Source organism: Pteropus vampyrus, unplaced genomic scaffold (assembly GCF_000151845.1).
Source record: "Pteropus vampyrus isolate Shadow unplaced genomic scaffold, Pvam_2.0 Scaffold43, whole genome shotgun sequence".
Lineage (NCBI taxonomy): Eukaryota > Metazoa > Chordata > Mammalia > Chiroptera > Pteropodidae > Pteropus > Pteropus vampyrus.
In genome coordinates this window covers 10,752,145-10,766,003 of record NW_011888824.1, presented here as the reverse complement: position 1 = coordinate 10,766,003, position 13,859 = coordinate 10,752,145, and the positions used below count along the sequence as shown (strand labels likewise).

Genomic DNA, 13,859 nt, shown 5'->3' with positions numbered 1-13,859 from the left:
GACTTCCGTATTTCCTAAATTGGTAGTTGAGTCCAGAGACTTGATCAGATTTAGGTAGGTCTTCCTTCCTTCCTTCCTTCCTCCCTCCCTCCCTCTCTCTCTCTCTCTCTGTCTCTCTCTCTCTCTCTCTCTCTCTCTCTCTCTCTCTCTTTCTTTCTTTCTCTCTATCTCTTTTTTTTTGGTATGTGTGTATGCGTGTGTAGGTAGTGTTATTTTCTTCCATCAGGAAGCACATAAAGCATAATGCTTGGTTATCTGTAATGCTAGTAGCTCGATTTCAATTTATTACAGAGTACAAAATGATATTCTCATTCTCTCCTTTATTTCCTTTATTAGCTAGAATATTACCATAAAAACAAATTTCCTCTCATCTACTATTAGTCACCTATTGGTATAGTTCATATAAGAATCTCAGGGAAAAAACTATTCTTTTCTTTCACTTACCAATTTTCAAAATAATGAGTTGGCTTACTAACACTTTCCAATGATAAACAGTTTTTTCTTTTTTGGTATTTGGTGGTGACTGTTGTTGCTGTTGCTTTTAGATTGATTATAAACTTGTGGATTTAAACATATCTGATACATTTTAATCCATTTCAGTTGTTATCTTTATATGAAAGACTCTTGGAGTTGGCCTCTGAGTCCCTTTGACACAACCATAGTCATTTTTAATTGCTTCCTTGCTCCTTTGTATGATAAGATGTTACAGACTCATGTTACATTTCTTGACCCAGATCTGCAATCAACCATTTCCCCAAAGATCATTTTTGCTTTTAGCGAAAACTGGTATTTTAAAATGATAATCTGGGTGCTATGGTGTTCATTGCCACCAGGTTAATAAAGTGGAAACTGTCTAATGCCATAAATATATTCTTCAATATTTTCAGGTGGAAATATACATACATACATATATATTCTAGAAGTAGTGGATAAAATTACTTCATTGCTCAGAAATCGTCACATTGTTTCTACTGAAATTCAGAAAGAGCATATAAATAAAATATTTCTGAGTTGTTTTATATAATTTGTCATGTAAACAAAAAGCATCATTCTTCCAGTAGTGAATACTTTGCAGTAAAAGTCAGGACAGACCTTGGACAAATTACTTAACTTCTACCTCTAATTTGATGATCTGAAAAATACTTTCCTCATAGGACAATTAATAACAAAGCTATTATTTACCATGTATTTACTGGAAGCCAGACACTTTATATATATTTTCTTTATTTAAGTTTTAATTCTTTTTAATGTTTTTCTATGTCTCAGAAAGGTACAATACTATGCGTTCTCCAGTTCTTTAATGATATCATATGGTTTACTTTTTTAAAAAATAATTTTTTAATTTTTCAATTATAGTCAACATATAATAGTATTTTAGTTTCAGATGTACAACATAGTGGTTAGACATTTATATAACTTATGAAATTATCATTCCCATAAATCTAGTACCCATCTGACACCATACATAGTTATTACAATGTCTTGACTATATTCCCTGTACTGTACTTTATGTCCCTGTGGCTATGATATACTTTTGAATAAATAATCAATTATTTTCATAATTTCTATTAAAAGTACATTATTATATTCTACTTCACATGTACATGAAATTGAATGCTATATTATACTCAATTTAAAAGTAAGGAGATTTGGGTGGTGAACACACCATGCAATGTACAGATGATGTATTATAGAATTGTATACTTGAAACCTATGTAATTTTATTAACCAATGTCACCACAATAAGTTTAATAAAAAACACATTTTCTCAATTAATTCGTACAGCAACATTTTCAAATAAGTAATGTTTGCTTCATTTTATAAATCAGTAAACCTTTTCCAAGGTGACACACAGCTGGTTAGAATCAGAATCAGTATTTTAACAGAGGTCTGTCCAGCTCCATGCTTTTAACCTAGAATATAGGGTGGCAAGTAAATGAGAGAATAAATATATGGTGCCTCTGGCCCAGAGCTTGACAAATGGTGTTCAATAAAAAATGAGTTACAGGTGACAGAAGTGGCCTTGGTAGATCTGTGCTTGGCATTCAGGTTGAGAGATGGGAGGGTGGACAGGGGAGAGAAGGCTGACCAGCTTTCTGCTGTATAGGGCTTCTGACCTGTTAACACTCTTGCTAATTTCCCATGTTAGGTCTAACCTATGTGTCCACATGACAGATGCTCTCATGTCCGAGCTCAAGGTCAGCCCTCAAGAGTTCAGGCTGTCACCTTCTGTCATGTTGTCTTTTGAATATGCTCAGCAAGTGGCAGGAGTCCGGAGGCAAGCCTGCTTTGGCTTCTTCCCCTTACATTGTGTGTCATTAGCAGCTACATAGCTCTTTGTTCAAAACAAAATTCACAAAACTGACAGATTCATCTGCTAATGTCGGGTAGCATCAGAGCCAATTATAGGAAACCTCTAAAAGGCGAGTAGGGTCACATTTTACAAAATAGGATAAAGAAAAGGAAAATAGTCTTGTCATTAAAAAGGACAAATACATTTTCCTCTCAGCAGGCTCACCCTAGGAAAATAGAGATTTATATTAGTACATAGTTTCATTATGATTGCTTTGAATAATTTCAAATCAAAGCATCACTCCCCCACACAGCCAACCTATCATTAACCATTTTGAGTGAGTGAGCAGTGTTTCCATTGTAAGTGATATCTTTATAATGACAGAAAATTTAGGTGTAAATTACAAAGTTTTTACACTCTTTCAAGATAGCAGATAATCACCTGGAAAGGAGACTAGTTGTTTTAATTTGAATTCAGACCTGGAGAGTTCTGAGATGCACCTAATATGTACTCAAGCCTTGAGCAAGAGATGTACAAATTTACTTGGGTTTGAGGAAAACCTACTGCAGAAGTTTAGGAGCACGGCCCCAACACTACCCTTATTTCAAACAGAGTTTAGGCCAAACGAGAGTTTAAAGTCCACGAAAGACCACTCTCTCTCTTGATACCAATTGCAAACTTGAGGGCAGGAGAGCCCCCTAAAACTACCCTCAGATTCAGTAATTTGCTAGAACTCACGGAACTCACTGAACACTATTATACTCATGGTTATAGTTATTACAGGGAAAGGATGCTGATGAAATTCAAGATAAGAAGCACATAGGGCAGAGCCCAGGAGAAGTACCAGGTCCAGAGCTTCCATTGTCCTCTCCCTGTGGAATCAGGATATGTTGGTTTCCCAGCACCAATGTGTGACAATATGGACAAAATATTGCCAACCAGAGAAGTTTGTTAGAACCTCTGTGTTCAGGGTTCTTACTGGGGCTCCATTGCCTACTTGCCTGATCTCAGTCTCCAGTCTCTGGGTGTGACCAAAAGTCCCCACCCTAAATAGCACTGTTGGTCTTTCTGGCATGGCCAGCCCCTCTCCTAAATCATATTGTTAGCTTAAAACAAATCTCAGACCTTTTGGGGGGCAAGATTAAATTATTTACTACACAGCTACATTATATAGGAGGTTTGGCATGAGAAAAGACCAGCTATAATAAAAATCAGGATAATATTAACAAAAGCTACCTGCCAGGCACCATGTCAAGCATTATACAGATATCTCATTTAATCCTCACAAACACTCTGGGAGGCAGGTCCACTAGTAGTTCCAACATATAGATGAAGAAAATTAAGATTTATAGAGACTAAGGTGTATAGCAGCATCATACACCAAGTACGTGGAAGAGGCTGGGTTAGAGCTCACTGCTGAGTGGCTCCCTCCCCACATTGCCCTGCCAAAGGGAAGGCATGGCTGCCATATACACAACTCCAAAAGACACCATTATTGTTGTCTTCTCTGAGAAAATTGCCTCCTAGAGTTGGGAAACTCAGCAGCCCTGAAGCAAAGGGCCAGCCTGGCAGACTCACTACCTAAAGCAAAAGCAAGGAATTCTTGGAGAGAATTTTCAGAGCAAGAGCCTGCACATATAGATAATTGCAAAAGATACAACAAAGTTAAAATGGTCCCCAAAGGATGATAACTCAACAAAAGGCATAAAGTGAACAGGAGTTTGGGAGAGGAAGATGTGCTCAATTTCAATAGGTTAAATCTTTGTTGTTAGATGATATATATTGAATAAATGTGTCTATTACACCTAGAAATATGAGAAAGAAGTGTTGGTTTGTGTTTGATCATGCAGCAAGTTAACATTTTTAAGATTTTCAGATTCTTCTTTTAGTTATTGATAGTGACAATGTTTAGCCATTCTACCAGGTTTATTCTTTTATAGGCTGTTTTTCCAAGAATATAAGATAGATGCTCTGTATACTTAGTTTTAAAAGTCTGGATGGGATTGGTTTATGGGCATTGTTGAGTTCTCATGCGCTATTTTCATTAAGAGGTAAAGCAACCCACATGTAAAGATATTAGTCAACAGAGTTTAGTAATTGGTATGCAGTTTTCATATGGGTTTATAGATATCCTGAAAAATTCTTTATTTGTTTATTTGCCTATTTGTTTTAACTGCCTGTATGATAAAATTAGGCAAACTTACTATAAATTTTTATATTTATATGAAGAAGAGAATGTTACCAATTGTGTTTTCTCTCCTAAGACACATCATCACCATAGGAAGTTTGGGGATTTTGGAAAAGCGTACAATATTAACGTGCCATATAACACCATATATCTTAGCTTCATAAAAGATGACAGCTTAAAAAGTCTAGAAAGAAAAAGTTTCTAATATTTAAGTGATTTAGTTCATGTTAAAATGGTAAAATACACTGAAAATGTTGATATGTTGAGACTTTCATTTTCATATTTTATTTGCAATGTGTAAATATTTTTGTCTCAAGAAAAAATAGATTAAGTTCATAACTAGAGCTAGAATATTGTTAATTATCAATGCCAAAAATGTAACTTTGAAAGAAATAAAATTAACTTACTGTTAAGAAATCTATCCTGTGTGCAATCATATGTACACATTTATGGGTTTTCTCCCATATTCAGCTTAAAGTAACAGCTACCAGAACACTATGTGAATATGATTCATTTTTTAGTTGCCTTTAGATATTTTTCCAAACCTTACTAGGCACTTCTAAAATCAGCCAGATAATTGAGTAGATTTAAAAGGTGTTCTTCAGCTATCATACCTGAATAACGAGATCTCACATTGAGTAACTAATTTGTCTAAATCATTATGTTAGGCAGAGTTGAGGATATGTGAAAAAGAGAATTAAGTTCTGAGGGAGACTGGGAAGGGATGGCAGAGAATTTGAGAAGGCTTCAGATGGCAGGTAACATCTAAACTGAGTCTTGCAGCATCATGGGAAACTGAATAAGGAGGTGTGAAAGGAACAAAATGGGAACCGAGGCAGTCTCTTCTCCTCTTGACTTTCTTTGAACCCCTCTGTGTGGCTTTCTCTTTTATGTCTTGCCTGCCCATCATGTGCAGCTTGTGTGATAAGAGGGACATTGGCAACACCTCCTCAGAAGCCCCTACCTTGGAAAGGCCTAATAAGACTAGAGTTTCAGGGAACAACGCCAATTTTAGTTAGGGACTCAGAGAGAAGGGGTATGTTCACATGGCCTCCACTCCCGATCAAGTGTTAAGATCCAGCAGATCCAAATAAGGGTCTGGACCAGCGGAGAGGTGTCAAGAATGAGGCCTCAGCCTGCCTCCAGTTTGAATAAATGTCATATGTGGGTACCAGTGTGATCCAGCACAACTCGCCTGAGTAAGAGACAGAGTATGTGTGGCCAAAGCCCTAAAGAGTAATTAAGAAAGTTCACTTTCCTGGCTTCCTCTCTGCAGTATCTGCCACACGTGGCAAACCAGTGTGTGGTGAGACTGGTCAAGGATTCTAGGATTCCGGGACCCTGCCAATTGCTGTCATGTCTGAGCACATACCTTGCTTTAGATGTTAGCTTAAACACATCACTTGTGCTAACTTTAATCTATAATATCCTATGAGATAGTTGTTAAATTCCCTATTTTATAACAGAGGAATCGAGGTTCAGAGCCATTAACCAAGTTATTCAGTGCCACATAGCAGAGGGCAGTCTATGGTCAAACCCAGGTCTGTTTGCTATCAAGGCAAAACATTAAACTGCCTTTCATGGTATTTCTAATCTCATTTTCTGGCTCTAATAGTAAAAATAAATGAAAGAAAATAAAACAAAATTTAATCTTCATCATTTATCTCTTTTTTTTGTATTTTATTCTTATACTCGAGTTTGTATTATGAAGTGCAGTTGGTTCCAATCCTTTTTGTGAACAATTGACATTTTCATTTTCTAATTAGTACATTTATTCTATTCACTTTTCTGACTAAAGAGAATTATTTTGAACTCTACATTCTAATTCTAAATTTCAGCTTTTAAAGGTGACTAACTAAAACCTCCATCACAAACAATTCTTTTTTTCAAATTCACTAATCAATACTTAAACATTTCCTTTTGGGTTCTGGTAAAGAAAGATGGCAATAGGGCTTCAAATTGTGAGCCAAGGAAGTATCCATTCAAGCAAGGGTCTCCCCCACTGTGTGAGGGCTTTGCTATTCCTGCAGACTCTGTGCAGTGCGTGCTGTGTACTGTTTTTGCATAAAAACACCAAGAAAGATCACACCACCCATGACAGCCGTAATGAAAATGAGGTCCCAAGAATAATGTAGCTTCTTGCTCCCTTAGCTGAATTCACCTCGGGTGCTGTCTGCAGTATTTTTATTATCTGCTCAGACTACCACTGGGGATGAACAAGAATACTACGAATCAAGGCTATTCTGTCTTCCAGTCACTGTCATGAATGTGGACCATGTTTCAGTGTTTGTAAAAAAGTATTCTCTTCTTTCACTCAACATTTATGAAGCACCACCTTTCTCACCCCACCCAATGTGTGGCCATTGTTATTATGTGTCAGACTTTAGTGAGTAATTGGACATTTCTAAGCCATAAAATTGATTTAAAGCCTATTTTACATTTAACAAGGTAAACTGTCATGGGCTTAGATCAGACAAGGAGACATCAAATCTTTAATACTGAACTGATGGTGATGGAACACATACTCATCCCTGAGCCTCTTCAAGAGTGGACAGTCACCTGTGTGACTGGGCACTGGAAACTCCAGGGGGCGCCATGCACATCATCTTCGGTGCAATGGGCATCCCCCTGGAGTTGGCAATGGGGCACCCTGCAGGTGAGTTTGGACAGGTAGGTCATGAAGGATCCTTTAATGAGAAATGCATGACAACTGAGGACAATGCCACAATTACAAATCAGTGAGGCAAAATAATACAGTACTAACGAGTATGAAGCCTAGTGCCTGATGGTCATGAATTCAAATGCTAGCTTATTTATCTGTGTGACATTTTGGGCAATTTACTTAACTCCAGGCCTCAGACTTGTCATCTGTAAATAGGTGTAACAGCAATATCTACTATATAGGGATATTATGAGGATTTAGGTAAGTTCATATTTGTAAAGCATGTAAACGTTGCCTGATATATATTATTATATAAGTATACGTAACAAAAATTCAAAGACAAATTTGATTAATCATCCTGTCGATGCTTAGTAAAATTAGATATGAATCACATGATCAAGAGTGTCAATAATTTCTCCCTTGTTTCTAAATTATTGAAGTAGTTATTGTTGCTGGAATGTTATTACTTCAAATTAGAAAATTTTTTATTTTAATTATGTTTTACACATTTGTGAATATTTGCATAGTCCACAGTCCCTTAAAAAGAGAATAAAAATAAGTTAAAATTACATACCAATTATAGAGCTACACATGCACAAGGATGTTCTTTGCTGTGCTGTTCCTAATAGAAAAAAATTAGAAACAACTTAGATGCTTATCAGTGGGTAAATTGTGACATATTAATAAAATGTGATAATATACATTGTTTAAAATAAATGAGTTAGCTCTACATGAAACAATAGGAATACATTTCAAAAACAGTGTTAAGCATAAAGAATCCTAGAAGGATGACATGTACAGTATATACAATAAACTTTCATTTAAAGTTTAAAAACATGCCAAAGAAAGCTAATTACCATTTTGGATACATACATATGCAGAAATGTGTAACAAAAACATGAACATAAAGGATGCACAACAGCATCAAGATGGTGACTTGAAAAAGGAGGGAAGGGCTTGGAATCTGGTCGTAGCAGAACTGGGGCTTCAATTTCATCCATAACATTTTCTATTAAAAAAAAAAAGTATATCTGAAGCAAACATAGCAAATTGTTAACATTTATTAAATCAGATTGGAGGTTACCTTATCACATTATTCTCTAATCTTTTTATCTATATTTGAACATATTGATAATAAAAATAATAAACAGAATCCATTCAAATCTTCTAGTTAATTTTTTAAAATAATTTTAAAGCGTTAACACACCACCAATTGTGCTGGTATTTCTTATGGATGGTCCTGTTTCAAGAGGTTTAGGGAGCACTTTGGCACACGGGCTCTAAAAGATGCATTTTCATTATTCTCGAAAGAATTTTAATGGCCTGTTGTACATCAGTGTTAATGAGAGCCATGTAGATAAATCCCTAAGCAGTCCTTTTAAGGGCTGCATTTCTTGCTTACCCGGCGGGCGGGGGGAGGGGGGTGGGGGAGGAAATCACTCACCATCCTGAGGAATTCTACTAAGCAAATGTTTTCGGGTGCTTCAGATGAAATAATATGGAAGCATTTATTTAAGGTGTTTTACTTTGCAAACATTTTTGGCAGAACAGCAAGGCAACTAATCATTCCTGTGAATCTATGTAATGAGTTACACTTTGAATGTGTTATTGATTGGTAGAACAAACAGCACCATGACCCAGATTTTCAGTATTACATACTGACATGTGGCTGGGGTGCTCTGAGTTTGGCAATCCTCTGTTCATTGTTTAAATTAACTGGGACAATGACCTGTGACTATAGAATTGCAGCTTTGTGGTTAAATATGCATCGACCTTTTTATATTCTTTGTATAGTGTAAAATGGTTACCATATTAATTTTGTCAGATGTTGTCTGCATTCTAATTAGAAAACAATTTTCATTGTCTGGAACATGAATGTTTATAGTAGATATATTTTAAGTACCTCAATTTGAATGCTATTTAGCAATGCTAAGGTTATTAAACGTGAAATTTATCCATACATTCTTTATTATTTATCGGCTGCTCACTATGTACCATTGGGTCCTGGTGATGAAGTGATGACCAAGATAATGCCACTCTCTTTAAATTGTTAACAATCTAATGAGTAATAGAGTAAAAAAAAAATAGATCATTTTAATATAGCAAGATAAGTACTATATGTGGGATATGCAAAGGATGTTAAAGGACTACATTACAGGGAAACACAACTCAGTCTAGAAAGATCAAGGTGAAAGATCAAGGAAGGCTTCCTGGTGGTAGTGTCTATGTTGAGCCTTCATTTGGAAACTAGAGAAAGAATAATCCAAGCAGAGGAATCAGCACCTGGAAAAGCCCGGAGACAAGATAAGCGAAAGCATACTTTGAGCCAAATGTCTGGGTTGTTCCTTTGGTATGAAGAGTCTTTACTACTCTGGGGTTGTCATCTGTCTTTGGAATTCCTAGCTCAGGTCTTGCTGAGGATAGCCATGGAATGTCAACCATCTGAAAAGATGAGATTTGATCCTCAGCCCAATGTTCACGCCCCATCCAAAACCAATTAAATAAGAATCTCTGAAGCCTGATCCCAAGCATAGAGATTAAAAAAAAAAAAAATCTCTCAAGAAGATGTGCATATTTAGTCAGGTCGAGAATCACTATTTACAAGATTAATACTGAGTGGTGCATTGACTTATCAAATGTGTAGGAAAGTAAGAAAGGCAGAAATGCTGTTCCTGGGCATTGCCCAAAATGAGATGGCTGTAAAGAAATGACCTTGGGGATCATATCCACCAGCTATGCATCTATGTGCAAAACAACAATAACCATAACTTGTAGTCTAGAACTGGCTCTTGACATATTCAAATAGCATTTTACACTTTTTTCAGTTCAATTACTCATTCATTCTAAAACACTTAGGGAACCCTTACTATATGTCAGTATGCTAGGAGTCTTACCATCCAAAAACTACCAGTTTAGTAAAGAGACATTTTCTATAGCCACAATTATGTGACAGGACTATACAAAGCTAAGTAAAAGTTGCCCAGTTGAGGAGTGGTGTCAGGCAAAATACCTGACTTTTGAAGGATGAACAGGAGTTAACAATTCACTGAACTAGAAAGATCTTTATTGTGCTTGGAGCAAAGGATATGAAAAGTATGGCTTCAAAATGAGTTCTGAAAACTGTGTTAGCTACGAAAGGTCAAGAGACCTCTCCATCCTTGTTGCTAACCAGCCACAACCCACACTGGCATTCTCTATGTGGCTCACTGGAGGCTTCACAAGTCTCCATAAGGTTGAAAAGACCACCCATATGATGATCATTGGAATAAAACAAAAGGCAAAAATCAGGAGCTCAAAGTTCTGAAAGTGACTCAGAGACAGGTGAGGATGTGGAATATGTTGACCTTCTTGACGACCCACTAAAGCACAGCTATAGTGCTGAAGGTGTGTGGCACTAGGTAGCCAGCCTCTGAGATGGTTCCAATGATCCCTGTCTCCTAGCAGTCACACCATTATGAAGTTCTCTCCTTTGAACGTGGGCTGGACTTATTGACTCTCTTCTAAAGAATAGAATTGGGTGCAAGTGTCACTTATAATATTAGGTTATAAGAGAGACTATGGCTTCTATCTTGAGTTTTCTTTCTCTCTTTCCCCACCCCAATCCCCTCAGACAATCCTTCTGATGAGACTGCATCCATGGCTGACAACTTGGGTGCAACTTAGTGACTGACCTTGAACCAGAGGTACTCAGTTAAGCTATATCCAGATTCTTGACCCACAAAGACTATGAGATAATAAATATTTGTTGTTTTAAGCAGTTGTGTTTTGGAGTAATTGGTTATGCAATGGATGGTGAATACAATCATCATTCATTTAGGGTTTCTGCATATTCCATATCCTCTTTGAAGATCTCACAGGTTGGCTCCAGCAAGCAATTATTGTTAAAAATCACAATAGCCCCTTGAGAAATAAGGTTTATTTCAGGCCTAAAATATGTAAAAATAAGGATGAAGAACTAAGTGATTCAAAATCTGCCTTGATACTATCAGTTTAAGAGGCAAGGCATGAAGATTACAGTTGTTGGCAGTATTAAGACCGTGGTCTCATGACACTCTTCCATCTGAGAGTGATCCTACTTCCTACCTCTTTCCATCACCCACACAGCAGCAAAGTGTAATGTTCAAAGCATGTCATGTTCAAAGCTGAATGAGCACTCAGGATGGCATCTTGTATCTTACAGATGTGGGGCCAAGCATAACCCTTTGTCCATTGGGCTACTCTCTCTTCATTTTTCTATTTTACCACAGTCCTGAAGTTTAGGATGATTTGGACTTTGTGTGTTTATGCAGCCTTTCTGGCCCACTTTTCTTTTTATTTTAACATAATATAATTTTTTTTTTTTCAAATGCTCCTGAGAAAATGTTTTACATGGTGAGCTAAAAACCTGCCAAGTCTTATTCTGGCATAGAAACCAATTTGAAGAGTCGAATCTACAGTGAAGACTATTAGCTAGGTAAAAACATGTCAACCTTTGACATACTGATTCATTTGTTTAATTAAACATTTGAGAGGGTATGGTAAAAAATATAATACTATAATATTTTAGAATCCTTCTAAATACACAGTTTATTATGTATTCAGAATCTAACCCATTTCTTCTCAACTTTGTAACACAGGAGAAGAAAACCTCCTGGCAATTTTACGACGAAGATGGTGGAAGTATATGATCCTGGGACTCATAGACCTGGAAGCAAATTACCTGGTGGTAAAGGCCTACCAGTACACGACTCTGACCAGTATCCAGGTACTGATGGCTCTCCTTTCCTTCTCAGCTTCTTCAGTTTCCAGGTGTAGTTTACTTTTAGTTTAGTCACTTGGGAAGCTGAATACTACTCTGTAAGTTTTGCAACGAGAGGGAAATTCGCTGTGTAAAAATTAACCTGGGCTTGATGTTTTATTAATTTTTCCTAATTCAAGTGTAACTGGACATCTTTTTCCTCTTCATTCTTAACACACCACAATAACCATTGACAATGAAGGAAAATAATTTGTAGCTATAAATACTGCCAAATAATCTTTTGTCAGTAGGAGAATTATTAACAAGCATGGAAATAAACCTATTTTAATCACAACGTATAACATTTCAGAATATGTTCATGGACTCTGGTTAAGTAATCGAAATGCTTAACAATCTTTTCTTTTAGCTTTCTTTTTTGTGGATACTTTGCAACCTGAAAGGACAGAATTTTTCCTAAAGAAACAAGATTTAAATTCCTAAAATGTGTTATGCATGAAGATAGTCACTGTGTCCTCTCTCTTCTTTGCTTTTACATGCATGTGTACATACTCACTCACATAATTGCAAATTAAACTTAGTTTTTCACAATTTTCTCCAGACACTACCTATATTCTTCATTACACAATAAATGATAAGCTTGACTATTTTTGTTTCACACTTATTTTCTTTTTATGGCAATATTTTGAATTTACGCTCATTCCAAAGCTCCAGGATGAAAATGAAACATTGTTCACCTATTAGATTTTACTTAGGTTTCATACCTCAACAACATTTCTGCCATCCTAATAATTTGCTCAGAAACAACAATAACAAAATGAGAAACCAACAATCAGATTAACCACCTGAATAAATTTAGGTTATACAGATTGAATAGGAAGTTCCCTAAACCGGATTTAGATGAGACTACATGCTCCTTTCTGCATGCCCAATGAGAAACAGAAAGAATGCTTACCTACAACCACTGAGGAAAAGCCCAGAGCTCTGTTCTGATGGGATCACACTGACGACAGGGGATTGCTGTGAGCTAATTGGCATAGACCTGACCTGGACTCCCTGAACTAATACAGGATGTAATTTCTCTGATTGATTTAGACAAATATTTCTCAATAGAAGTACTACTGGCATTTTGGGTGGGATAATTTTTCACGCTGTGTGTCCTTTTCCTACTTTATTGATCATTTAACATTCCTAGACCCTGACACTACATGCCAATAGCATCTTTTTTAGCCTTTGAAACAACCAGGATTGTTCCCACGGATTTCCAAATGCCCTCTAGCAGACAGGTACCATCTCTGGTGGAGCATCTCAGGCTCCAGCACTCACTCCTAGAGTCAGGGTGGGATCAGTCCCACCCAACCATATATCTGTCACCCACTGAGGAAGAGGTGAGGTGGATAGATGCTGGAGTAACAGCCACAATGCCGCTACATCCAGCCTAGTGCCTGCCTCACTTCGGTAAGCCCCACAATGGCAACAGCTCTCTCTCTCCTGTGCTTCCGTGAAACTGTTTTTCAACTCTGTCTCCACAACCTGTCTTACTCAAGAATGATGTTTGAATATTCCCATCTACTCCACCAAACTGTGAATTCTTTCACAGCAAGGATGATTTCTTACTCACCTTTGAATTTCTAGTAACTAGTAGAAAACTGAGGCCGTTACTTGGTACTCAATAAATGTTCAAAGAAGTTAACCATATTGCATTGATTTCCAGTATTTTGTGGCACAGAAATTCCCAGCAGTTCTCTACCTAAATGTAGAGGCTTCTGGAATGTCTATACAAGTATAGTGGGAGAACGAAGAAAGGAATTCTGGCTTCATGGCAGAACCGGCCCCTTAGTTCGTAGTCAAAAATTATAAATGGACCTAGGGGAGAATGAGGAGGAGGATTCCCCCTTTGGAAATATAGTTGACTTCTATTTTTTCTGTTAAGCATTGAAAAGTCACAACCAATTGCTGGTTTCTTAAGTTCTATGAGGTT

The 13,859-nt window shown here is 36.8% G+C and overlaps 1 protein-coding gene across 1 annotated transcript in view; it reads left to right on the top strand.

The window, feature by feature from the left end:
* SLC35F1 (solute carrier family 35 member F1) overlaps positions 1-13,859 on the top strand; it is a 142,618-nt gene that overhangs the window by 57,995 nt on the left and 70,764 nt on the right. Inside the window, exon 2 of the mRNA XM_023529804.1 lies at positions 11,760-11,887. Coding sequence (XP_023385572.1) covers positions 11,760-11,887 — 128 coding nt within the window. The remainder of the gene's footprint in view (positions 1-11,759; positions 11,888-13,859) is intronic.